The sequence below is a fragment of the Mya arenaria genome, chromosome 11 (assembly GCF_026914265.1).
Source record: "Mya arenaria isolate MELC-2E11 chromosome 11, ASM2691426v1".
NCBI classification, from domain to species: domain Eukaryota; kingdom Metazoa; phylum Mollusca; class Bivalvia; order Myida; family Myidae; genus Mya; species Mya arenaria.
In genome coordinates this window covers 63525493-63552692 of record NC_069132.1, presented here as the reverse complement: position 1 = coordinate 63552692, position 27200 = coordinate 63525493, and the positions used below count along the sequence as shown (strand labels likewise).

Sequence of the window (27200 nt, the reverse complement as noted above, 5' to 3'; positions counted from 1 at the left end):
CTTAAAACGCAAACAAATCTTTGAAGTTTTTTTTTACTTTAATGTTTGAATAATTTTCAATCTGTCTTTGATTTCTGAAAATTTGAGCTCTGTAAACTACAAAAATATATAGATGTTGTAAATACCTTTGATTTGTGGAGAACTTTAACTTAAATGTAAATATTTGTTTAAATTATTTACAAACATTCAAGAGTGGTAATACACTGTGGGGTTGAAAGGAGATTTTTGTTCCATACCTTATATGTGTTTAATGGAGGTCAAAATATATTCTCTTTTTTAAAAAAACACATTAATACTTGGAAGTTTTCAATCATGTTGTCAAAAATGCGTCTTGAACATTTTTGAATGTATTTATTAAATCTACAACACTTTAAGTGAATATGTTATTCTTGCAAAAAATGTTTATATACAAACATAATAGTAATGAAATGAATATTGGGCCATTCCAAAGATCTCACCAACAACAATTTATACTTCTTGTACTCGTTACCTAATTCTACTGGAGGTAATACGCAGTTATTCCCCCTGAATATGATTATAGTTCTTGCATTTATACTTTAGGTCGTAAGTTTAAAATAATGCTTCAGAAAATCTTCATTAAGGGGTTTGGAGCAGTTAATGAAGTGATCAATTGCCCATTCTTAGTCATAAAGATTTTACACAATGATAGATGTTCTAACTGGCTTTGAAACGATCAAGCCCATTCTTAGTCATTATGATTTTACACAATGATGTTCTAACTGGCTTTGAAGCGATCAAGCCCATTCTTAGTCATTATGATTTTACACTATGATGTTCTAACTTGCTTAGAAGCGATCAAGCCCATTCCTATAGTCATTATGATTTTACACTATGATGTTCTAACTTGCTTAGAAGTGATCAAGCCCATTCTTAGTCATTATGATTTTACACTATGATGTTCTAACTTGCTTAGAAGTGACCAAGCCCATTCCTATAGTCATTATGATTTTACACTATGATGTTCTAACTTGCTTAGAAGTGACCAAGCCCATTCTTAGTCATTATGATTTTACACTATGATGTTCTAACTTGCTTAGATTAGTACATGTTTTCAGTGGGTGGGGAGCTAAACTAAATTATGATGTCATGTCTGTAAAGTTGTAAAACGGCAACGATTGAGCATGGTACTTATTTGGGGCCGATAGGCAAGCCCATTGGCTGTAGATATTCAAATAATAATTGATTTGATCGACTTGGAATAATTGATTTAATTATTTTTGTTTGTACTTGATATAAAATTGACGGCTTTTACCCAATTTTCTTAGTATTTTCTCTCGCATCTTATCCTTGTTTAAGCCAATTATCTACGATAACTTTGGTAACATTTTGTTGTGTTGGACCATCAGTGGTTTTTAAATTAGTCAGCAATGTTAGTCAATATTAAAGTTCTAATCTGTGATAGGCCCTAAGGTCACCAAATCTTGTTAAAATTTGGTCAAAAGTCACCTCAACACTCCGTAAGAGCTTTATTAAGCCCGGGTCTTAACTGTCGCGAAAGACCCACCTATTTGTCACAACTTACCGATTATGTTCTAAATCGTATCAGTTCGAGACGGTATTAAAAGAGAAAATTGATTTGACTTGTTTGTTTACAAAACCTCCCTACGCTAAATCACTCTTGCTCTCGCGTATTTAATTTTTCACAGATATCTAATTGGCGATTACTATTTCAATAAATCTTTCAATACATAGTTTTTATCTGCCATTTTCGTTATTTAGCACCTTTCAATTTATTCGGGCTAAATTTGGATCAGTTTCCTACCTACAGCAATTGCCTTATAGTGAAATTCCAGTTTTTACTTATCGTTAACCAAGTTTAGATCTGTTTTCTATCTACAGCAATATTTTGCCTAAGGGTGAAATGAACAGAACTATATTCTGGTCAAATTGAAGCAATTAACCTGATCTGTATCGAACAAATTACATTATTTATTAAAAGGAATTTTGCCATCTTATTTCTAGCTTCAATCTTAAAGTAACACTCTTATTTCAAAATAAATACATACACATGTATAACAAACATTAATTTTGACTGATAAACCTTTAACTATTCTAACTAAATAATGCATTTATGGAAAATATTTCTTACTTATAACAAGATTATAACCGTGTATTTAATAGCAGAAAGCGCAAACATATTAAATGATTGGTGAATGCTAAAAGATTTACTTTGATTTACTATAGTCTCATAAGGTAGAAATACTGTGTTTTATGCTCATTTCGTTTAAATTAAACTCACTTTCCTTCATAAGAACCATTGTTGTCGACATTCATTCATCCTTATTGGAATATTAAAACAATATTATTAATTGTGGTAAAACTTATTTGGGAGTAAGAGTGCATCTTTAAGCTAATTGCATATTATTAATGGTCTTTTATATATTTTCCAAAATTTGCTGAAAAAGTTTTGAACTAAATAAATAATGAGTCAATTGATCAGCACTTTGTTAAAATTAACAACGTTGTTAATGGGATCGTTGTTAACTTTGAAATGTTAACTTGTAGATGATGTGATCATATATTCATACAAAGCAAGTACAGCTGAAACAATTGAGTCAAATCTTGTTTAGAATACTGCAGATCACACTGTATCCATGAAACTCCAAAAGCATTAAATATCGCACGGTTAACAATTATGATGTTAACAACGTCATTAATATTAACAAAGCTCTGAACAATTGGTTCAATGTTTAAAACACATTCATATTGTTCACTAATGGTTCTTAAGATAAGTGTGGATGACATTTGAAATATTTACATAAAGCAGTGGTTTATAAAAATAAAATAAAACTTATAATGATTTTCAAAATCTTTTAATTATTTTGTGTGTTCCAGGGTTTATTTGAGCGTATCCAAGACAGCGGAGATGACCATGTCACTAGTCGTATCGACATCAGCTACTTTGAGATTTACAACGAGCGTGTACGGGACCTTCTCCAGCCCGATCTGCTACGACAGAATGAAAACTACTCGCTTAAAGTCAGGGAACATCCGAAGGAAGGACCATATGTCAAAGGTTGTATTTTGAGAAAAAACTCTCCAACAAACACACCATAGAATTCGCTTTTTTCTCTAGGAAAAGAGGAATAGTTGTGGCAAAATTATTTCAAAATCTTTGCAGACTAATGTTTCTTTTCATTTTTGCCTTAAAATTGTATTTGTTGCAAACAAATCTTTCCTAAAATAAATACTTGAAATGTAATAAGAATTCTGTAATGGTGAGAGAGGTCTAGTGGTTTTGGTGGCCAACACTCACCCAAGAGGTTGTGGGTTCCCAACCATTAACACCAGCACTCGTCCCTCGTTCCTACCCAGGAAACAGACTTTAGCGTGAATCTATAAGCTGTCAGCTATTGTCACAATCAAGCTTAATGAAATTAGTTCAAACTATTACCTAAGTTTTCTGTTATTCAATTTTAAGAAACTCCTTAACCTGTTTCATAAATTAAGGCTTACCATGTATAATTTTTGCTTGGTTTCTGATATAAACAAGTATGAAAATGAATTTTAATGCTATAGAGTATGAAAACCTGTCATGGAATTAAGTTTCTTATTTGTGTAAATTAATTTATAAATCTTGTTTTGCCTTTTCAGGGTTGTCATGGCATCGTGTGAAGAACAACGAAGAAATCCAGGCATTACTGGAGAAGGGAAATGAACACAGGTGACGAGAAGTTTGTGATAATTGTGCGCTTTATTAATCTGTGACAATGAGTCCAGTGGAAATATTCACTGTAGAAACAAACATCGAAATTAAACCAATTGTTCAGAATAACAATATGATGAATTGAGTTAGAGAAATGTTTGAAAGATACTTAAAAATAGCTATGACTGTTTATGAGGCAGCATACCTTTTAAACACTGGAAAAGTCACTCAACCCTCCACTGTGGACTCATTTTTGCCGACAATGTCACTTAAAGGGACTAGACACCAGATGAAACCATGAAAATGATCCAAGCATTTAATGAAGTTGATAAAAGAATCACAAATACATGTTAAATTTTACATTTAGTGGTTAACCTGAGTGCCTTATTTCTGTTTCTTTCAAATGAATCATTTTAATTCAATCACATACCAAATATGATTTTGGATGAAACAAAACTTTGATTTAATTTACCGTTATTTATTTTTTCACCTTCAGAGTCACAGCAGAGACGTACATGCATGACCAGAGTTCCCGAAGCCACGCGATTGTTACCATCAACTTTACACAGGTTCTTCATGATTTCAATTACAAGGAATATCACCATTTGTAGCTCTTTAATCCTGCCAAGGATGTGAAGATATCCTTATTGCTTTGGTGTCATTACCATCTTTAGCACTTCAAAAAAAAATCTCGTATATTTGCTGCTGCATAAAACTTCAAATTGATCATTTGTTCATCGGATTTGCCGCACCGCACCTATTAACTGATAAAAACAACAAAAAAACAATTTGCGCTCGGTCATATTTAATTTGGTTGCATTGATTTTATATTACTTCTGTATTTACCCTATTTTCTGAATTTCTTTTACCAAAATTTTAACCTGGAAATTCGACTTTGTATTTTTATTGAAAGTATTTTCATGCTATACATTCTTCTTGAGCAAACTGTCCTTGTGTATAGACAAAATCTGGTTTGAGTAACTGCAAAATAGCTAACATTTGTTTTCAACATTTTTTTTGTCGAGAATATTTAGCAGGACGCACCGTTGTTATTGTTTTACGATATTAATTTACAGTTTATTTTCAGTTTTTCGTAATGTAAAACACATGTTTTATAGGTAAATTATTGTCATAGACAATGGATTAAAGTGATATTGAGTATGCAACATCATTCTCACAGCATCGAAGGAAATACTTATGTATAAGTGTTTTAAGTAATTTTTTTGTTTTGTACTGAGAGCAAAACTTATCTTCAAACACCCAGACACACAGTAACAACCATTTTACATGATTTTGTGAGTATCTTTTTTTACTCTAAAATGCATGCTCTTCCTAATCGACTGTAATTTACTTATTCAATTTTATTCAAATTTCAATACAACTTCATATTACTGTACAGCATATCGGAAATTTTATCACCCTTAGCTTAATAATTGTTCCCTCAACGGTCAAGGTTACGCTTATCTTACAGATTAATTGATTTTTAGTCTGACAAAGTCCGATAGGGGCATTTGCCATGATCCTGTGACAGCTTATGCTTATAGCAAAGAAAGGGTTCTGGGGGAAGGTATCATAGTTGCGAAATAAAAATGACTTTAAATTATAAAATGTTGTATCGTTAAAATGGTAAACTGTTTATTTCAGGCTCGCCTGGAGGAAAACCGTCCCAGTGAGATTGTCAGCAAAATCAACCTTGTCGATCTGGCTGGAAGGTACCCGAGTTTTCATATCTAAACAATATAGTGTCTGTTTTTCAAAATGAATGTAGGTGTAGATTCACGTGGATATCAAACTCAACCCTTCCTCTGCAGGTTGACTTTTCACTGTCTTAGCTATAAAAGATAGCTAATGGCTGAGTGCATCTGGTGGGAATCAAACTCACAACCCTTCCTCTGCAGGTTGACTTTCCACTGTCCTAGCTATAAAAGATAGCTAATGGCTGAGTGCATCTGGTGGGAATCAACTCACAACCCTTCCTCTGCAGGTTGACTTTCCACTGTCCTAGCTATAAAAGATGGCTAATGGCTGAGTGCATCTGGTGGGAATCAAACTCACAACCCTTCCTCCACAGGTTAACATCTACTGTCCTAGCTATAAAAGATGGCTAATGGCTGAGTGCATCTGGTGGGAATCAAACTCACAACCCTTCCTCTGCAGGTTGACTTTCCACTGTCCTAGCTATAAAAGATGGCTAATGGCTGAGTGCATCTGGTGGGAATCAAACTCACAACCCTTCCTCCACAGGTTAACATCTACTGTCCTAGCTATAAAAGATAGCTAATGGCTGAGTGCATCTGATGGGAATCAAACTCACAACCCTTCCTCTGCAGGTTGACTTTCCACTGTCCTAGCTATAAAAGATGGCTAATGGCTAAGTGCATCTGATGGGAATCAGACTCACAACCCTTCCACTGCAGGTTGACTTTCCACAGTCCTAGCTATAAAAGATAGCTAATGGCTGAGTGCATCTGGTGGGAATCAAACTCACAACCCTTCCTCCACAGGTTAACATCTACTGTCCTAGCTATAAAAGATAGCTAATTGCTGAGTGCATCTGGTGGGAATCAAACTCACAACCCTTTCTCCACAGGTTGACTTTCCACTGTCCTAGCTATAAAAGATAGCTAATTGCTGAGTGCATCTGGTGGGAATCAAACTCACAACCCTTCCTCCACAGGTTAACATCTACTGTCCTAGCTATAAAAGATAGCTAATGGCTAAGTGCATCTGATGGGAATCAGACTCACAACCCTTCCACTGCAGGTTGACTTTCCACAATCCTAGCTATAAAAGAAAGCTAATGGCTGAGTGCATCTGGTGGGAATCAAACTCACAACCCTTCCTCTGCAGGTTGACTTCACTGTCCTAGCTATAAAAGATAGCTAATGTTTGAGTGCATCTGGTGGGAATCAAACTCAGAACCCTTCCTCAGCAGGTTGACATTCCGCTGTCCTACCTATAAAAGATGGCTTTGTATCGAGACAGTTTAAGTGCTGCTTTATGCCTTTAGAAGGCAGTAAATTGCACCAAAAATCACTGTATACACTACATGCAGTACTATTTTTTAATGAATTTATGGCCTACATTTTATTAACTATAAGGGAAAATATTTGTACTAAGCATTTTATCTCAGTTTTGCAGTATTAAAAGTTGAAGTTTGCAGACTGAGTTTTAAATCTGACCTGAATTTTATCAATATGGTACACGGGTATATATATATTAAAAGATAAGAAAGTATTTTAAGTGCTTGAAAGAAAACATAAATTTTAAATTTAAAGTTAGGCTAAATAACTCTTTGACATGACAGCCATGTTTTCAATAAAATAGATTTTATGTAGATGATATATTTTATGTAATATGGTCTTAGGAGTTAACTTATTGGGGCTCTTGAAAATGCAAATACTTAAATATTTGTTTTACCATCTGCGAATCCTACATTGAATATGGATTAGAGTCAAGTCCTGAATGATGCATGATAGTTATATTTTACATGTTAAAAGATAGCTAAATATTCAAGTGAAAAAAGTATTTGAGTACTCGAAAATATCTTCCATTCGGTGATTTTTTTGTTCAGCGATTTTGTGGGCCGAAGTCTTCTTAAACATTTGAATAAGACGTTTCATGCTTATTTTCCTAAGCTGTGTGTTAGAAAACAATTTTTGTGAAAGGCACAACTCAAAAATGTAAACACTCTTTAAATGAAAAAGTTGAATCAAAAATGCTGATACTGAATTAGTCTCAAGAAGTTGGAGCTTTTTCTTTCAATACTTGGCCTTATTTATTTTGATAGGGTATACTCACCCCAATAAATGATGTCAATATTTGTGAAATCAGGTTATTGAACTAAGTTCAAACATGTGTTTTCTACTTTTTTGAAATCTAATATTCTGATGCTTTTAAGAATTAAATACTATATTTTTCTCAGTGTGAGGGGAATTTATTTTATATTCCATTTGAGGACTGCATGGGGGTTGGGGGTTAGTATTGTATCCCAGTTAAGGACGGGGGATGGGGTTGGGGGTTAATATTGTATCCCAGTTGAGGACTGGGGATGGGGTTGGGGTTAGTATTGTATCCCAGTTGGGGACTGGGGATGGGGTTGGGGGTTAGTATTGTATCCCAGTTGAGGACTGGGGATGGGGTTGGGGTTAGTATTGTTTCCCAGTTGGGGACTGGGGATGGGGTTGGGGTAAGTGTATCCATGTCATATCCCAGTTGAGGAGTGGGGATGGGGGTAATTATTGTACCCCAGTTGAGGACTGGGGGTTGTGGGTTAGTATTGTATCCCAGTTGAGGACTGGGGGTGGGGGGGTAGTGTATCAGTGTTATATCCCAGATGAGGACTGGGGATGGGGTGGGGGTTAGTGTATGAGTGTTGTATCCCAGTTGAGGACTGGGGATGGGGCTGGGGGTTAGTGTATGAGTGTTGTATCCCAGTTGAGGACTGTGGATGGGGCTGGGGTAAGTGTATGAGTGTTGTATTCAAGTTGAGGAATGGGGATGGGGCTGGGGGTAAGTGTATGAGTGTTGTATCCCAGTTGAGGACTGGGGATGGGGCTGGGGTAAGTGTATGAGTGTTGTATTCAAGTTGAGGAATGGGGATGGGGCTGGGGGTAAGTGTATGAGTGTTGTATTCAAGTTGAGGAATGGGGATGGGGCTGGGGGTTAGTGTATGAGTGTTGTATTCAAGTTGAGGACTGGAGATGGGGCTGGGGGTTAGTGTATGAGTGTTGTATCCCAGTTGAGGACTGGGGATGGGGCTGGGGGTTAGTGTATGAGTGTTGTATCCCAGTTGAGGACTGGAGATGGGGCTGGGGGTTAGTGTATGAGTGTTGTATTCAAGTTGAGGACTGGAGATGGGGCTGGGGGTTAGTGTATGAGTGTTGTATCCCAGATGAGGACTGGGGATGCGGCTGGGGGTTAGTGTATGAGTGTTGTATCCCAGTTGAGGACTGGAGATGGGGCTGGGGGTTAGTGTATGAGTGTTGTATCCCAGATGAGGACTGGGGATGGGGCTGGGGGTTAGTGTATGAGTGTTGTATCCCAGTTGAGGACTGGGGATGCGGCTGGGGGTTAGTGTATCAGTGTTGTATCCCAGATGAGAATTGGGGATGGGGCTGGGGGTAAGTGTATGAGTGTTGTATCCCAGTTGAGGACTGGGGATGGGGCTGGGGGTTAGTGTATGAGTGTTGTATCCCAGTTGAGGACTGGGGATGGGGCTGGGGGTAAGTGTATGAGTGTTGTATCCCAGTTGAGGACTGGGGATTGGGCTGGGGGTAAGTGTATGAGTGTTGTTTCCCAGTTGAGGACTGTGGATGGGGCTGGGGTAAGTGTATGAGTGTTGTATTCAAGTTGAGGACTGGGGATGGGGCTGGGGGTTAGTGTATGAGTGTTGTATCCCAATTGAGGAAGGGGACTGGGGGTTTGTGTATGAGTGCTGTATCCCATTTTAGGACTGGTGATGAGGGTGGGGGTTAGTGTATGAGTGTTGTATCCCAGTTGAGGAATGGGACTGATTGTTTGTGTATCAGTGTTGAACCCAGTTGAGGAGTGGGAATGGGGATGGGGGTGGGGGTAAGATTATCAGTGTTCTATACCAGTTGAGGAATGGGGATGGGGTTGGGGGAGGGGGTAGGATTTTCAGTGTTGTATACCAGTTGAGGACTGGGAATGGGATGGGGGAGGGGGTAAGTTTATCAGTGTTGTATCCAGTTGAGGAATGGGAATGGGGTGGGGGAGGGGGTAAGTTTATCAGTGTTTCATACCAGTTGAGGAATGGGAATGGGGATGGGGGAGGGGGTAAGATTGTCAGTGTTGTATACCAGTTGAGGAATGGGATTGGGGATGGGGGAGGGGGTAAGTTTATCATTGTTGTATCCAGTTGAGGAATGGGGATGGGGTTGGGGCTAGTGTACTTTGTATAGCAATGGCAACAGTGCATCTGTTACCTGTTTTTAACCTCCTTCAAAAACATCATTTATTACTTTGTGGTTGGGGGAGGCGGGTATAGGGAGATAGTCATGTGACTTACCACTTGCTTTCATAACCCATAAGCCCATTTACTTTATTGACTTGTTTTAAAACACTTTGAGTTGTCAAAATTTTCACATTATTTAAAGTACCTTCTCTGATTTTCAACAATGCAACTTCATCCAAGTTTCTGCTCTCTGATATGCCTGTCATTGCCACAGATTAGGATCAAGGGTGAAATATTAAATAGCATGGTGTGGCTTGGTTACACAGAAACAGATAAATACAATCTACTTAGCTACAAAAGTGAAATTGGCAGCATATTTAAAATGGCCAGCACTTGTCAAAGAAATGTTGCGATATCTCTGTACCCTTTAACACCTGTGTAAGTAGGGGTTCTAGGTAACAAAGGGCCAGTTTGGTATGTGGTAAAGGTACACGAATGCTTAAATATGAATGTGAAATTGCTTTGATTGAGTTTTTGTTCAAACATTTGCATTTCAATTACTTATTTAACCCATATTAGAAAGAAAAAATGTTGGTTTTATTTTTTGAAAGCATGTCGTCTTTTCACAATGTATGCGAATTAAACGTCATTGTGACAGGTGGAATATCTTTAATGTAAAAAGTATATTTAAAGGGACATATATTGAAGCATTTTCTCAAAATTTCATGCAAAAGGCAAACCTAGTTGTTATATTGTAATGGTGTATTTTTCAGTGAGCGTGCAGATCCAAGCTCAAAACCCGACTTCAGGAAGCGACTCACAGAGGGGGCCAATATCAACAAGTCACTTGTCACTCTCGGATATGTCATCAAAACTCTAGGTTAGTAATTTATAAGAGGGGGTATTCTTACTTCAAGTACTACTTACAATGCTCTTGAGTTCTGAATATGACTGGCAATCATTAAGAAAGAATAGTTCATGAAATAATGAGAGTTAACAGAAGAGAGAAGAAGATGGTGTTCTAAGCTTTTAATGTCAACTTTTGAAATACAGAGATAAGTCAAGACATCAGTTGCTCTGTCCGTTAAGAGCTGTTAGTTTGTTGTTTAGCCTTTCTGTCAGTTGCTCTGCAAATTCAGCTGCCATTTGTTCTGTCAGGTTGAGCTGTCTGTTGTTTTGTTATATAGCTGTCTGTTGTGTCGTGATTGAGCTGTTGGTAGGTCCGTCATCGAGCTGTCAGTTGTTCTGCCAGTCCTTCTATCATTGAACTGTTGGTAAGTATGTCATTGATCTGTCAGTTGTTCTGTCATTGATCTGTCAGTTGTTCTGTCATTGAGTAATTGAGTCATCTGTTATTTTGTCATTGAGATGGGTGTTGTTCTGTCATTGAGATGGCTGTTGTTCTGTCGTTGAGCCCTCTGTTCTTTTGTTGTTAATATATGGGAATTGTTCTATTATTGAGCTGGCAGTTGTTTTGTCATTAAGAGGGGTGTTGTTCTGTCATTGAGCTGTCAGCTGTTCTGTCATTGAGCAGTCAGTTGTTTTTGTAATTGAGTTGTCAGTTGTTCTGTCATTGAGTTGTCAGTTGTTCTGTCATTGAGCCCTCTGTTCTTTTGTCATTAAGATGGGTGTTGTCTGTCATTGAGCTGTCAGTTGTTTTGTCATTGAGTTGTCAGAAGTTCTGTCACTGAGTTGTCAGAAGTTCTGTCATTGAGCCATCTGTTCTTTTGTCATTAAGATGGGTGTTGTTCTGTCATAGAGCTGGCAGTTTTCTGTCATTGAGGTGTCAGCTGTCAGTAGTTCTGTCATTGAGCTGTCAGTTGTTTTCTCATTGAGCTTTTATATGTTCTGTCTGTCCTTAGGTCTGGTAGTTTGTAGACATTGGCCTGTTTGCACAGCAACAGAGAGATTGGCTTGTCACTTAAGACTGTAAAACTTCAGGAGTAGGGTGCCCTATGATGAACAGTAGATGATGGTTAAGATAACCTGTGATGCTGAGCTGAGTCTTACCAAAATTTGTTCACAGATTAAAACCCGAAATGTTTCTCTCAACCTTGATGTTCATGAAATCTTATTTATTATCCACCTATTTATAACAAAAGTCCATTTAGTGGGCATATTTTGTCTAACAAACATCTCTCAAACTCGATATTTGTTCAATATATGTTTTTAAGAGCCCAAGTTATTTCGTAATATTGAATAGATTATTAACTAAAAATGATAATTAGTGTCTGATCTCTAAGTTTAGTAGAATCTGGTAGGTCAGAATGATATACAAAAGCTGAAGAAATAATCACCTCCTTGGAGACATTTGGAGCCCATTCCCTCCATAAATAATAATCGTTCAGAAGGCTATACAAAAATGATTAATGTTCTAATTAATTCTTCATTAACATACTCTTTTTATATGTTATGAAATAAGTATATATAAAAAAAGTTAGGACAATATGTATTTTTATACCATAGGAGGTTTTTCATGAAGCTAATAAAGGCGACTAGTCTGTAAAAAAGTGGGCTGGATTCTTTTAATGGCTCAATGGAAAAATGAGCTTTAGAAACCTAGAGATCTATTATAAACCATGAAATGTCTTCATAACTTGTAATAAATGATAATAATTCCATTCCAAACTGCTAATATCATGCCTGGGTGTAAAGGGCTTATGAATGGATATTGAGTACCCTGTATATTTTAACACAATATTGGAATGAGAAGTGACATCAAACATGATAAATCACTTTCTTTATTGCCTGTTATATATTTATCTGATAGCGAATATGAAAAATGAAATCTTGTTGAAACTTTGTATTGACAAAAAGCATACAGTTATTTCTTTGTAAAATGTTAAGTAGGCGTTTATTTATGAGAGAGTTGTATATATATATACATTTTTAATGGTAGTGAATAACCTTATTTTGTATAATTGTCACTCCGAGTATTGTTTTGTTAAAGAATGAATTTGTATGAGGGCTTTTAAGCATATATATAAGGGCTTGAAATAAGCATTATAAGTTTGATTATTAAGGGAATGACTCAAGTGAGACTTTTATACAGATCCTGTTGTTATTGTTATTATTATCAGGTTCTTGTGATTAAGTAGAAAATATTAGCATTTAAAAAAAGACTGAATTTCTTCACTTCCGCTTTTTAGGCTTAAGAATTAGTATTTGAAATATAAATATTTTTAGAATAGATCAAAAGTATATACCTTAAAGCTAATAACCATTTTCCTAAGGAAATAATTGGCGCAGAAGTTTTATTTTCATTCAGTTCATTTTTGGAGTAGGAGGGTAGGGGTGGGGGATGGGATATAGGAGGAGAAGGCGTACATGTAATTGGGGTGGGGTTGGGTGGAGGAAGTTTGGAGACGGATTGTCTTTGTCTTTTGGAACCTGTTGATTTAAAAGTCCCTGATAGATATATTAGCTCATCTGATATGTGAAGAAATGAAGTTGAGGTATTGTCATACTCTTGGTGTTGTTGTATTCTTCAGAATAGTGCATTTTTTTTAACCTTGGCTGTAACTTAAAGCTGCACTCTCACATGCTGACAGTTTTAACCTTGGCTGTAACTTAAAGCTGCACTCTCACATGCTGACAGTTTTAACCTTGGCTGTAACTTAAAGCTGCACTCTCACATGCTCACAGTTTTAACCTTGGCTGTAACTTAAAGCTGCACTCTCACATGCTCACAGTTTTAACCTTGGCTGTAACTTAAAGCTGCACTCTCACATGCTCACAGTCTTGACCTTGGCTGCAACTTAAAGCTGCACTCTCACATGCTCACAGTCTTAACCTTGGCTGTAACTTAAAGCTGCACTCTCACATGCTCACAGTCTTGACATTGGCTGTAACTTAAAGCTGCACTCTCACATGCTCACAGTCTTAACCTTGGCTGTAACTTAAAGCTGCACTCTCACATGCTCACAGTCTTAACCTTGGCTGTAACTTAAAGCTGCACTCTCACATGCTCACAGTTTTAACCTTGGCTGTAACTTAAAGCTGCACTCTCACATGCTCACAGTTTTAACCTTGGCTGTAACTTAAAGCTGCACTCTCACATGCTCACAGTTTTAACCTTGGCTGTAACTTAAAGCTGCACTCTCACATGCTCACAGTTTTAACCTTGGCTGTAACTTAAAGCTGCACTCTCACATGCTGACAGTCTTAACCTTGGCTGTAACTTAAAGCTGCACTCTCACATGCTCACAGTTTTAACCTTTTTTATTTTTTGGTCTCAGAATCAGCTCATTTTGACATCAGTGCCTTCAATTTATTCCTATAAGATAACTCACAACTCAACAGATCTGCCAACATTTCATTTTTCTTAAAGTGTTTTTACCATAAAACATCAGTTTTCAAAATTAGATATGAAAAACTATGATCTGCTCTTTTGTCAGCAGTCTTATATCACTGGTTTCCAGACGTTTACACAAAATATCTATTCCATTTCAAATTGTCATTCCAAGAAAAAGTTGTCAAAACAACCAGTCTATGAGACTCAGTTTTAAATTAAATTCAGTATTCATTTTGCCCGAAAATACTGACATGTGAATCAAGGTCTGTAACTGTAATTTGAATGATTTTTGATGTATGCCCTTTTATTGAAAACACAACAATTAAATGCAAAAACTTAACCTTGACCATAACTTAGAAACTGTTGAAGATATTCAAGTGAAACTTGGTACATATGTTGCTGGAGAAAATTCTGCACAATATTTTGTACCTTTTTAAAAAAAATACCACTCACACAATAAAATGCAAAACCTTTACATAATTGACCTTAACTTAGAAACTGTTCAAGACATTCAAACGGAACCTGGCACATATGTTGCTAGAGAAAATAGTGCACATGTAAAGCAAGTCCCATAACTCTGGTTTTAATAACTTGCTTGTAATGCCCCTTTCACAAAAAAATCAAGCAAATTGGCACGTAAAAGTGTTCATTCAATGGCTTTCTTGTTGTAGTTAAACAATCATTTAACATGGTGAAAAATCATGCAGAGGATCGGAGTTATTGTACTGTTAAAAGCCCCTCTATATATAGCGTACTAATAAAAGCAATTTAATGCGGTAATGTACAATATTGGGTGAGAAACAGTCCAATTATTTCTCATTGTATCAACTTTTTAAGTAAACACTTCATGTTTGCTAAATTACACTTACAAATTGATAAGCAATTGGCGTACATTCCTGTCCCTATATAGATCCAAGCCCACAAACCCATGTCTTAAATACTTTGTCAATATTGGCATGGATTTATGTAACTTTTTAAACAAAACGTTGTAATAAACTCAAGGGGATAGATCCGGCATGTATAAAAAGGTCATGGGTTAATAACAGGGAGTTGGAACTAGGACCTGTAGGGGGCATAAGTAAAACATTTATGAACGGGAGTAAAATATGTTAAATATAACATTACAGTAACTGTTGTCATACAGATAGTCTTGATCAATCATATATTAAAAGGTCATGGTTTAATTACAGGGAGTTGGAACGAGGACCTGTAGGGTAGGGAGCATAAGTAAAGCATTTATGAACGGGAGTAAAAGATGTTAAATATAACATTACAGTTATCCCGAAGAAACGAAGAAAAATACTTTTAATCTTAATATGACCACTTTGTATTTAACTAATGCTTTAAAGCTGCACTCTCACAGATTGACAGTTTTGACTTTTTTTGTACATTTTGTCTCAGAATCAGCTGTTTTTGTTACCTATGCCTTCAATTTATTTATATAAGATATTTCTCAATAGAAGAGATCTCAATCATTTGGGAAAAGTGCTGAAATTCCATTTTTTCTTAAGACCACCAAATTTTCGTTCACAGAAATTGATAAAAAATGGAATGACTTCATATTTTCAGTCCATGTCTGTAACCTTTTAGTGTTAAAATCCTTAATGAAAATATGTAAGATTTACTGGTAGTCAAAATATCTACAGATTTTCAAGGATATATTAACAATGCTAAAATGGCTAACATACTTTGCAGTTCACTTACATTTCGACATAAGTCAAAATCTCTTGAAGTATTTATTCCATTGTCACTGAGACAGGAAAACTGCCAGAATATTTCACTTGTTTACTTTTGAAAGATTTAAAGTATGCACTGAATGGGCTTTATTTTATAACACTGTCATTTTCACATGGGTTTAATTTTTTGAATCATATTCAAAGTGTTCAACTCCCAAGTGTGGGGTCCCATCAAAGAACAATAAATGGACGGTATTTTAAAAATGTACAAATAAAAATATTTGGTAATAAAAGTAAATAAAGATTTGCGTTTTCTCACATTTTTGATGTTTTAAAGTGAAACAGTCACATTATAAGAAGTCAGAGACCCTCCTTTTACCGTATTTTCTCGACTATAAGGCGATTCGCTTATAAGACGGCCCCCTAACTTTGCCTATGAAATCTGGTGCTTTTTGTTTCGACTCGCTTATAAGACGGGGTCAATTTTTAAGCAAATCTAAAATGCTAAAATTCTTCCTAATGTGTAAAAATGTTCAAGCTCAACGGACAATTATCGACTTTCGCGGTAACTGTTTTTGTTTTACTCAAAGAAAATGGCGGGCAACTGTGAGCTCTCTATTTGGAGGTAGGTTAAAAATGAGTACATAAGTTTGCAGGACAGGTCGTTACTTATCGAAATTGTAATAATTAATTAATAACAACATATGTTTGTTTTAGTTTATTTTTTTATTGAAGACACCAATGAAGTTCTTCGGCAAAATAAATGGCTTCAATAACATAACTGCGAAAAGCCGAGGCATGAATAGGTGTTTGTTTAGCAATAATGCTTTAGGCAATATTGTCCCTTGATTGGCGACGAACATAAAGGATTCATATTCGCATTGTCATTTGTTTGCTTAATCAAATTGACAGTTAGGTACCTACATCATATTAACATTCCAATTTATTGATTTGATATATCTGTCATACTAATTATACTGACACGCGCCATGAGAAAAAATGCAGATATAACGGTACACTGTGTGACGTCAGAGCACGCGCGGTGAAGAGATTTCGTGTTGTTGTTTACTTAATTGCCCCATACTTATATCAGCAGACGATAGACTGGATAGACGAATACCCTATGTAAAATTTAACTGATTTTGACTTGAATCTTTTTTTAATATTTTATCGACTCGCTTATAAGACGGGTCCCCTACTTTGGGGGTAAAAATCGGGACCCAATTTCCCCGTCTTATAGTCGAGAAAATACGGTAACGGTTGTATCCGGTGTCGCTGGTTTTTATCATTATCCCTGAGTAACAATGATGTTATATATTTCAAAAGAAATTCTGTGAATAGATATCGATATTTTACCTATTATTTCAATTAAATCTGTGATAGTACCATAATATCAATGAATTTCTTCATGTTATGATATTTTGCTGTATGTTTGTTGATAACATGGCCAAATGGTATCCAGCATGTTTGTTGGGCATGGACAGACATCACTATTGGCATTGTTTTGTCCCATCTGTGAATGACTAATGGTGTTTATGTGCTTTTAGAATTGTTCAATCAACTTTCATAAATGTTAAGCTCAGCGAGTCAATACACCCATACTGCAACCTTAATCTGAATTTGGAATGATTTTGCCATTAAACAGAATAATCTGTCCTGTTCTGGAGAATTTGATGTGATTTTCCCCATAATTATACCAACCTAAAACCTCATTTGCTGACCTTAGGGTCAAGGCCACATTTTAAGATCAAAAGTCAGATAATTGTGCATACATTCTAAAATCTATGCCTGAAATAAAGTCATTGAAAGTTAATTTTGTACTGTGCCAAACTTTATCAAACTTACACAAAGCTAAATTATTTTATTTCTACTACCAGTACTCTCTATTCCAGCTGAGCGATCACTCCTGTCTTGGGAAACAGATGACATGGGCTCACTCCAGAGTTTTTCTGCCAGTGGGGGAGGGGAGTCCCAGGCTAGCTCCACCCCTGGACCAAATAAACAACGCATGCCTTACATTCCATATAGAGACTCTGTTCTTACTTGGTTGCTTAAAGACAGCCTCGGGGGAAACGCTAAAACCATCATGATTGCCAGTAAGTGAGCTGTCTGTTTTTCATTACTGGTATATTAAAGGATATTTTGGGTAAGATGATATTCCTGGTAATAAAGTTGACACATTAACTTATTAAGTCTGAAACTTGTTTAACATTCTCTTAAAAAACCCTTTTTCTTAAATTTTATATATTGTTTCAAATCAAGATTGTTTAAAAGAACACATATACAATTATTTTGATGTTGGTAAAATTTATGATTTTATAGCCAGTTTCTAAATATCAAAAGGGAGGCAACCCATATAAGCTATAACTTGTTTAGCCAGAAATTACCTCCCTTACCTACTTTTCAGCCATTACTCCTGCCAGCCAGTATTACAGTGAAAGTATTAGCACACTTCGATACGCCCAGCGTGCCAAAAATATCATCAATAAACCACACATAAACGAGGTAATAATGATGATTATGTTTTTTTTATATATATTTACATATAAATAATATTTGTTAGATAACATTTTAAGGTCTGGTTACTCATGCTTTATTATTTAAGATGAATCCTGTTGATATTTGTTTTAAATAATTATGTTGGTAAAGAGCTTAGGAAATGTAGAGGATAAAAAGGAATGCTTTACTTAGCTTGTGTTTTAAATATTACATGATATCCAACAATAAACAAATATTGACTTGACTTGATATCAGACAATATTATATGTTCTTTTAACAACAAATTTGGCTCTGAAATGATTATAACTTTTTCATAGCTCTTTTCTCATTAATGAATGTCTCAGCATTTACGGCATAGGTATTGTAGAACAACATTACTGTTCACAGGCTATAACTCAGAAACAGTCTAAAATATTCCTGTAGTTGTGCTTATACTGACAGAGACTGTACAAATCAATCAATATTTCAATTCTTTTTAATAATTTTCTGTCGCAGGACAGCAATGTAGCGCTGATTCGAGAACTCAGGAAGGAAATCGGAAGACTCCATGGAATGTTGGCATCAGCTCAGAAGGTTAGTTTGTTTCAATGGTCACATATTTTAAAAAAAAAAAAAAGATCATGTTAATGTTGGTGTCCGTATAGTTGATTGTTGTGAACGTGCACAAAACTTTAACTTTGTAGGATATTTAATTGAAACTTGATACATAGGTTGCCATTACAATACAAAAAAGTACAGCAACAAAAAAAATGACAGACTAGCGTGCATTGGCACACATTTTTCATTCGTTGCTTGCTTATTGCAACCTTGTAAGATGCATGAAAGACTGCAATGAATCTGTTAAGCTTTCATGTTGGAACTTTTTGCATTTGTTTCTTGCTTATTTGCAAGCTTAAAAGATGCATGAAAGACTGTGTACGGAATCAATTAAGCTTTAAGTTGGAGCTTTTTGCATTTGTTTCTTGCTTATTGCAATTGGAGCTTTTTGCATTTGTTTCTTGCTTATTGCAAGCTTAAAAGATGTATTAAAGACTGTGTACTGAATCTATCAGATAAACAACTTAAAACAAGCATCACCATTTATGATTTTGTTCATTATTCTTCATGAAATCAGAGTAGCTCAGTTTTATTCTCTGATTGTGTAAATATTGTTAAGAGATTCTTGAGCATATTTATTGACAAATCTTAACTAACTAAAATAATCTTTAAGGATCAGTTTGATTTCCCTTTCTTAGACAAAGAAGGTGGCATTTTAAGAAACTTAAAGGAGACTAAAATATAATTATGACAATTTTGTGCATAATTTTAGCAAATATTTAATGCACAAAATAATATTAAACCTTTCAGCCAAGCAACTTTCAGCATGATGAAATAGGGGACATATTTTTGTATGTCCCAAGTTTATCAGGGGACCAAAACACAGAAAAGGTATTCCTGCATAACCTGGGTGTATTATCAGATATTCGGAAACAACCACTTTGTAGCACTATAGAACATAATATCATGTAGCCCTCACCCAGTAACTGTTTTTTGTGTGTTTGTTATAATGTATTATTTATATTATTTTTGGCTTGTCTAATTTCAATGACAAAAAAATAGAGTTATTGACTAGCCTTTGTATTGTCACTAGGGTGTGCTAAAACTTTAACCTTGGCCTTTACTCGTAAACTGCTCAAGATGTTCATATAAGACTTGTTTCACAGCTTACCAGTGGCAATATGCACATCTGTGGCCAGACCCATAACTCTGGATTTATAAAGTGTTGAGTTATGCCCTTTGTTTGACAGTTATGCCCTTTGTTTGACTAAAATCAACAACAGACTACTGCTGGCTTTCACTCTGCACTCCTCTTAATTTTAAAAATCAAATGTATTGGTCATGTCACCATTGTTGTCATTTTTTACAACAACATTTTATTAGTTTATTCAATATTATTAACTTAAACCATTAAATTTTCACTTGAAACATTTCTATCAGTGCTCACACACATATGTAAGAAATTCCCTAACTCTGACTTAAATAAGTATCAACAATAAAAAAGTTCTAATAATTTACAAAAAACTTAGAAATGGAACAAATTGTTCACACAGTGGTTTAGCACAAGCCCGCCAGCCCTGCACTGGTAAAATGTCTTCCGGGCTTACTCAAATTCTGAATATTATATAGCAGGGCTTGTTTAAAAATATGATTCCATGCAATAGTATAAGAATTCGGGCTTGTTCATCCAAAAGTCTAATTTCGATGACTGTTCACATTTTTGTATCAAGGCCCATAACTCTGACTTAAATGATTGTTGTTGGTGGTTATGCCCCTTGTCTGACTGTGATGAGTAGACAAGTGTTATATCAGATGAGATGCTACTGTTTACAAAAGTTATTGTACAATTGAAGAAAAAATGTATCTTTTTTCCAGTTAACCTTTTATTTTAGAAGAATGCTGTGAATATGCACAATTGTAGAGGTTTTCTTGTTAAAGTTTGTAGATACAATTAGTATGCACTGTTTATCACTGATCTATTTATGTGCACTTGATTCTAAATGAGAATTATAATTCTGTTTGCACTCAATACTTATTGTCAATTATTCAAACAAAATATGATTGAAATGTGCCATTTTTCCTGCTTTAAAGGTCATTTAGTTTCATCCTTTGTGCGAAAACAATATTTCTATCTTTCAATTTTAGTTATGTAAAATTTGCGATAAAAATATTGCTGTTTCACATAATTCAGCACAATTTCATCAATACATTACTAGAAAGTGTCATTGACAAGATTTGATTCAATTCTTGAAGGCAATGAAATACCCAAGCTTTCTTGAGTTGTCAATTTTGGTTGATCAGCATTGTAATTCATAAACTGTGATACTCACTTACATGTAGCTTCAACAACAGCAGCATCAGTCAAAACCAACACATTTCACCAATTATATTGTTGCAGCTTGTATAAAAACTGACTGAAATTTCAAATTGATCAGTTTGTTATTGTATCTGTTGCAGGCCGGGACAATAGTCAGTCTTCCAGAAGCAGACAATGCTGATATAGCGGAGAAGCTCCACGAAAATGAGGAAATGGTGAGTGGCGTCTTTTACAATTGAATTATATTCATGTTAATATCTAGTTAGATGATAATTCATTCGTTTGATTAGTAGTTTTTATATTATATAGACCTAAGAAAGCACTTAACAAGTCATACATACATTTGTATATGGGTGCTTTTCAAAATAATGAGGCAAAAGTGTGACATACGGGTTGAAAATTCAAACCCAGTTTTCATGATTGTCACCTATTTTACATTAAAGTAAATACTTCAAATTACAAGGAAATAACTTTGGGAAAGTATCAGGAAATACAAATCAAAAAATATTTTGACCTTAAATCCAAATATTGCGAACATTTCTTACAATATGTTGATTTATAAAAGTGTCTTATGACAAGAACCTAGCATAATTCAGATGCTTTTTCTGAATTTTATAATCAGTAATTGGTACGTGTGTGTAGTCATGTGCATAATAAGTCAGTTGTTTAAGAAAATTAAAAAAAAATCAACACATTTTTTCTAAATTTGAAACCAAAAATAAATTGTTACCTCACAAATTTTTTCTGTAATTAAAACAAGAATCAAATAAGGGAAAAATCTACATTTACCTCACCTGATGCATTAATATAGACCACATACCAAATTTCAAGAATGTATTGTAGCTTACAATTGCCAAATTTTTCATTTCAAAATTGAACTATTTTTCGGTGCACAGGGGACACATATTCAAAGCCAATATAATAATATTATATATTATGCATTTATATTCACTTTTATGTTAATAAAAAATTATTGGTGATCAACTTAAGACATTTCAGTGTATATGATAGAGTGTATTCCTCAAAATTTCTTCAGTATCACATTTTTCACAACAATTTCCTCAAAATTCAACAGCATGTAATGATGCAAATGGAAAATAATGGCTAAGAGAACAACTTACAGCAAACAGTCACTTATATAACGTTTATTACTTCATATTGAGTCCAAAAATAAGAAAATATCATCAATGGTAATATAAATTTGTACCAGAATTCATACATGTTTAGTACTTTGTTATGTAATGGAAAGGGTGCACAGGGGACAAATCAGAATGCAAGTAATATTTTTATGCCCCCCTTCAAAGAAGAGGGGTATATTGCTTTGCACAGGCATGTCGGTATGTCTGTCGGTCGGTCCGTCGGTAGACCAAAGCTTGTCCGAGTGATAACTCAACAATTCCTGGACGTATGGTCATCAAACTTCACATGAAGGTTGGGCCTGACCAGTAGATGACCCCTATTGATTTTAGGGGTCATCGGGTCAAAGGTCAAGGTCACAGTGACCTTTAATGGTAAAATAATTTTAAAGCTTGTCCGAGTGATAACTCAACAATGCCTGCACCCATGGCCCTCAAATTTGACATGGAGGTTGGGCCTGACCAGTAGATGACCCCTATTGTTTTTGGGGGTCATCAGGCCAAAGGTCAAGGTCACAGTGACCTTGAATGGTAAAAGGTTGTCCGACTGATAACGTGACAATGCCTGCACCCATGGCCCTCAAACTTGACTTGGAGGTTGGGCCTGACCAGTAGCTGACCCCTATTGTTTTTGGGGGTCATCAGGCCAAAGGTCAAGGTCACAGTGACCTTGAATGGTAAAAGGTTGTCCGAGTGATATCGTGACAATGCCTGCACCCATGGCCCTCAAACTTGACTTGGAGGTTGGGCCTGACCAGTAGCTGACACCTATTGTTTTTTGGGCTCAATGGGTCAAAGGTCAAGGTCACAGTGACCTTGAATGGTAAAAGGTTGTTCGAGTGATAACTCAACAATGCCTGCACCCATGGCCCTCAAACTTGACTTGGAGGTTGGGCCTGACCAGTAGATGACCCCTATGGTTTTTGGGGGTCATTGGGCCAAAGGTCAAGTTCACAGTGACCTTGAATGGTAAAAGGTTGTCCGATTGATAACTCAACAATGCCTGCACCCATGGCCCTCAAACTTGACTTGGAGAATTGGCCTGACCAGGAGATGACCCCTATGGTTTTGGGGGGTCATCTGGCCAAAGGTCAAGGTCACAGTGACCTGGAATGGTAAAAGGTTGTCCGATTGATAACTCGACAATGCCTGCACCTATGGCCCTCAAACTTGACTTGGAGGTTGGGCCTGGCCAGAAGATGGTCCCTATTGATTTAAGGGGTCATTGGGCCAAAGGTCAAGGTCACAGTGACCTTGAATGGTAAAAGGTTATCCGAGTGATAACTTGACAATGGCTGCACCCATGGCCCTCAAACTTGATTTGGAGGTTGAGCCCAGCCAGAAGATTGTCCCTATTAATTTTAGGGGTCATTGGGCCAAAGGTCAAGGTCACAGTGACCTTGAATGATAAAAGGTTGTCCAAGTGATAACTCAACAATGCCTGCACCCATGGCCCTCAAACTTGACATGGAGGTTGGGCCTGACCAGTAGATGACCCCTATTGATTTTAGGGGTCAAAGGTCAAGGTCACAGTGACCTTGAAAGCAAACTCGACAATTCTTGGACCTATGGTCATCAAACTTGACATGAAGGTTTGGCCTGCCCAGTAGATGACCCCTATCGACTTTGGGGGTCATCAGGCCAAGGTCAATGTCACAGTAACCTTTTTACGCAAAAAAGTTAACAAATCTTCCCCCACTAATATCTTAACAATGCCTGAACCTATGATCATTAAACTTGACATGGATGTTAAGCCTGACCAGTAGATCACCCTTATTGATTTAGGATTCATAGAGTCAAAGGTCAAGGTCACAGTGATCTTGAATGGTAAAAGGTTGTCCGAGTGATAACTCAACAATGCCTGAACCCATGGCCTTCAAACTTGACTTGGAGTTGCATCTGACTTGTAGATGACCCCTTATGATTTAAGGGGTCATCGGGTCAAAGGTCAAGGTCACAGTGACCTTGAACGAAAAAAACTTGACTTGTGATAACTTGACAATGCCTGCACCCATGGCCCTCAAACTTGACATTTAGGTTTCTGGTGACCAGCTGATGACTCTGGATTTTGAGTTCATAGAGTCAAAGGTCATGACGGTCATAACACACTTTATCCTCACACTTTAATGGTCATAATCTTAAAACAGCAACAAATCAGCTGTCATTTTGGTCCATGCATATTTCATTCAATTTTCCATATAATCCTGACAACATGGCGCTCAGGGGGGGCATAATGTTTGACAAACATCTCTTGTTTAATTATGTAATTATTTTTGTAACTAAATAACTTTTTCTGGTAAACATTTTTACAAGAAGAGGAACTGTACTTTCAGTAAAGCTTGAAACAATACTGAAAATGTTTGAAAGATTACATTAGAGCCTACAAAACAAAATTTCTAAACAATGAAATAAAATATGTCCACAGAGTGGAATAAAGTTTTTGGTCTCAATGCACCTGTTACCATTAAACACTTTTGTGAACATGTCTAAATTAAAAGATGCCTCTTTGCCTTTGGCATCCTATTCAATAGAATAGTATCTATTTTATTAGGCATTATTCAAGAATTAAATTCAAGAAAATTCTCAACTTTTGGTTTCCACAAGGATTTAAATTCACCTGGCTTTGACATGGTTTTACTTCGGTCCATTTTTAGGCGCTCAAATTGCCAAAGACTTTTCTTGCAACTCCACATATTCTTAGCATTGCTTGTGTATACTAGCTGCCTTTTTATTTTTTTCCTGATTTAGTTGGTGTGCCTACTTTTCTTGTAACTATGACTGACAGACATCACCAATTGTGTAACTTTCTACAACATGACTTTTTTTAAGACCTTCACTTTGGTGTGGCATTCTTTACCAGACGGTTAATTGTGGAGGCCCATGCCATGGAATCCCTCTGAAGGGGTTGTTTTGCATGTTGTGCTTTTTCTGAACCAATTCTGCTTCGACTGTGTGTGTTTATACCTTCTCATTTTAACCTTTCTCCTTTTATTCTGTCTGTCATTTTCTGGACTTTTATTGTTTCCTCATTTCGCTTCATTTTATTTCTTCTCTGCCTCCGCTTCTTTAGTTTCTCCTTTTCTTTTATTTGTAAATCATATATAGGATCTATTTGTCCTCTTTCTTAGGGTTTGAGCAATACCTGGCAAATTTTGCTCTTTTTCTCTAAGTATCTCGATCTCTGTCGTACATTTTCTGCAACTTTTGATCTTTCCTAAGTCATTCTCTGCGCTTCCTAGACTTCAGTTTGTTAATGTTTTCAACAGTCTTTTCTTCATTTGTTTTCATATTTTCTATGTGATCTCTTTGGAAAAGGAAGCTTAACTACAAGCTTTTGCACTAGGGTACTTATTTCCTGTACAAAATTATAATCTGGTATATGTGCTATCCCTATAAAAAAAATGTCCCCTGTGCACTGAATTGAATCATATAATACCTTGCACATATAAAAGCATTACATGAATAACTTGATTCAATGTTTTTTAATTGTTATGATAAAATCAAAATAGAATATTTAAACAATATATGTTATCTTATGTGCCTCAATATTGAAACTGTATTTAAATTAATTTAATCAACCTTTAAAAGTAAACATTTCATTGCTTTATAATTAAATAATAAAAAAAACTATTTATAACACACTTACCATCAAGTTGCTAAACTATCAAGTGATGCCTAAATATAACATACACACTTCTCAGAGTGTGGAAATAGCACCATATTTGTCAGTTATGACATTTTATTGAAATCTGCTAAAACAGGGTGCACAGGGGACATTGCTTTAAACCATGCAGATGCTACAAATCTCAGTATGTGAGAGGCTGAAAACTGTTTTTGCATTTGTTGTAACTTTCTTTTCTGGGAAATACAGCAGAATATCATTTTATTGAAGAAATTATAGAAATCTGACAACTAACAACCAAAAAGGTGCACAGGGGACATTTTGGAGTAATAAGACATGCATCTGAGTTACGGACAAAATAATGTATGAAATATTATAAAACTATGATATTTATATAAAGCTGACAGGTTAAAGTTATTAAAATAACATAGTAATTTAATATAAATAGTGCTTAAATGGAATGGTAGTGTTCTGAGGGGCAATGTGAATTAAATATTCCATCTTCTTTTTTAAATGAATGGGGGTCCGTCATATGACATTAAAATTTGGTTAAGTTAATACACATTTTTTTATTTGAAGTATGTTTTTTAAAATGAGAAAGGATTCAGTTACATAAAAAACAATACCATAATACTATATCATTCAGTTTCAAAAAATAAAACACATTTGAATAAAGGTCTTCATGTAAAATGTCCCACTTTTTTGGGTGCACAGGGGACAAATTTAGCAACATATTCTTACATAACTTTTTTGCTGATTGAGCCATCCATTTGAAACTCAACAATTTTTTTAACAAGATTGATTGGCCCATAATGTGCCTGAAAAGACTTTCCAAAAGTGAAAGGAATTAAAGTTAGGAGAGATAAAAGAAAAAGCCTCATTATTTTGAAAAGCACCCATATATATGTTCTTATTTAAGGCTTCATTTGTCCAAGACTTAGTGCTTTACTTAAAGCTAGAATTAAAAAAAAAAAGTTCTGCAATTTTGAATTGGGAATGGTTTTGTCAAATTGCGCTTCTGAAATATATACAAAGTTAAAAGGCAATTACAGATTGGTACCAATGCTGATATTGATTGCATTATATATATAATATATATATATTTTATTGACATAAGAATGGTATGCTCAGTTATATAATTATTATTGATTGGATCATGGTAACTAATGATTGAATCATGGGAACTCAATCGAATCATAGGAACTTGAATCATGGGAACTTAATTGAATCATGGGAACTTAATTGAATCAAAACTTAATTTGATTGAATCATGGGAACTTGATTTATCATGGGAACTTGATTTATCATGGGAACTTGATTGAATCATGGGAAACTTAATTAAATTATGGGAACTTGATTGAATCATGGGAACTTGATTTATCATGGGAACTTGATTGAATCATGGAAAACTTAAATGAATCATGGGAACTTGTTTGAATCATGGGAACTTGATTGAATCATGGGAACTTGATTGAATCATGGGAACTTGATTTATCATGGGAACTTGATTGAATCATGGGAACTTGATTGAATCA

At 35.6% G+C, this 27200-nt stretch overlaps 1 protein-coding gene across 1 annotated transcript in view; it reads left to right on the top strand.

Moving 5' to 3' along the window:
- LOC128208681 (uncharacterized) overlaps window positions 1-27200 on the top strand; it is a 110089-nt gene that overhangs the window by 17953 nt on the left and 64936 nt on the right. The window contains exons 6-14 of the mRNA XM_052912229.1: window positions 2857-3037; window positions 3616-3685; window positions 4164-4236; window positions 5312-5379; window positions 10358-10464; window positions 17447-17650; window positions 17962-18059; window positions 18549-18626; window positions 21048-21122. Coding sequence (XP_052768189.1) covers window positions 2857-3037; window positions 3616-3685; window positions 4164-4236; window positions 5312-5379; window positions 10358-10464; window positions 17447-17650; window positions 17962-18059; window positions 18549-18626; window positions 21048-21122 — 954 coding nt within the window. The remainder of the gene's footprint in view (window positions 1-2856; window positions 3038-3615; window positions 3686-4163; window positions 4237-5311; window positions 5380-10357; window positions 10465-17446; window positions 17651-17961; window positions 18060-18548; window positions 18627-21047; window positions 21123-27200) is intronic.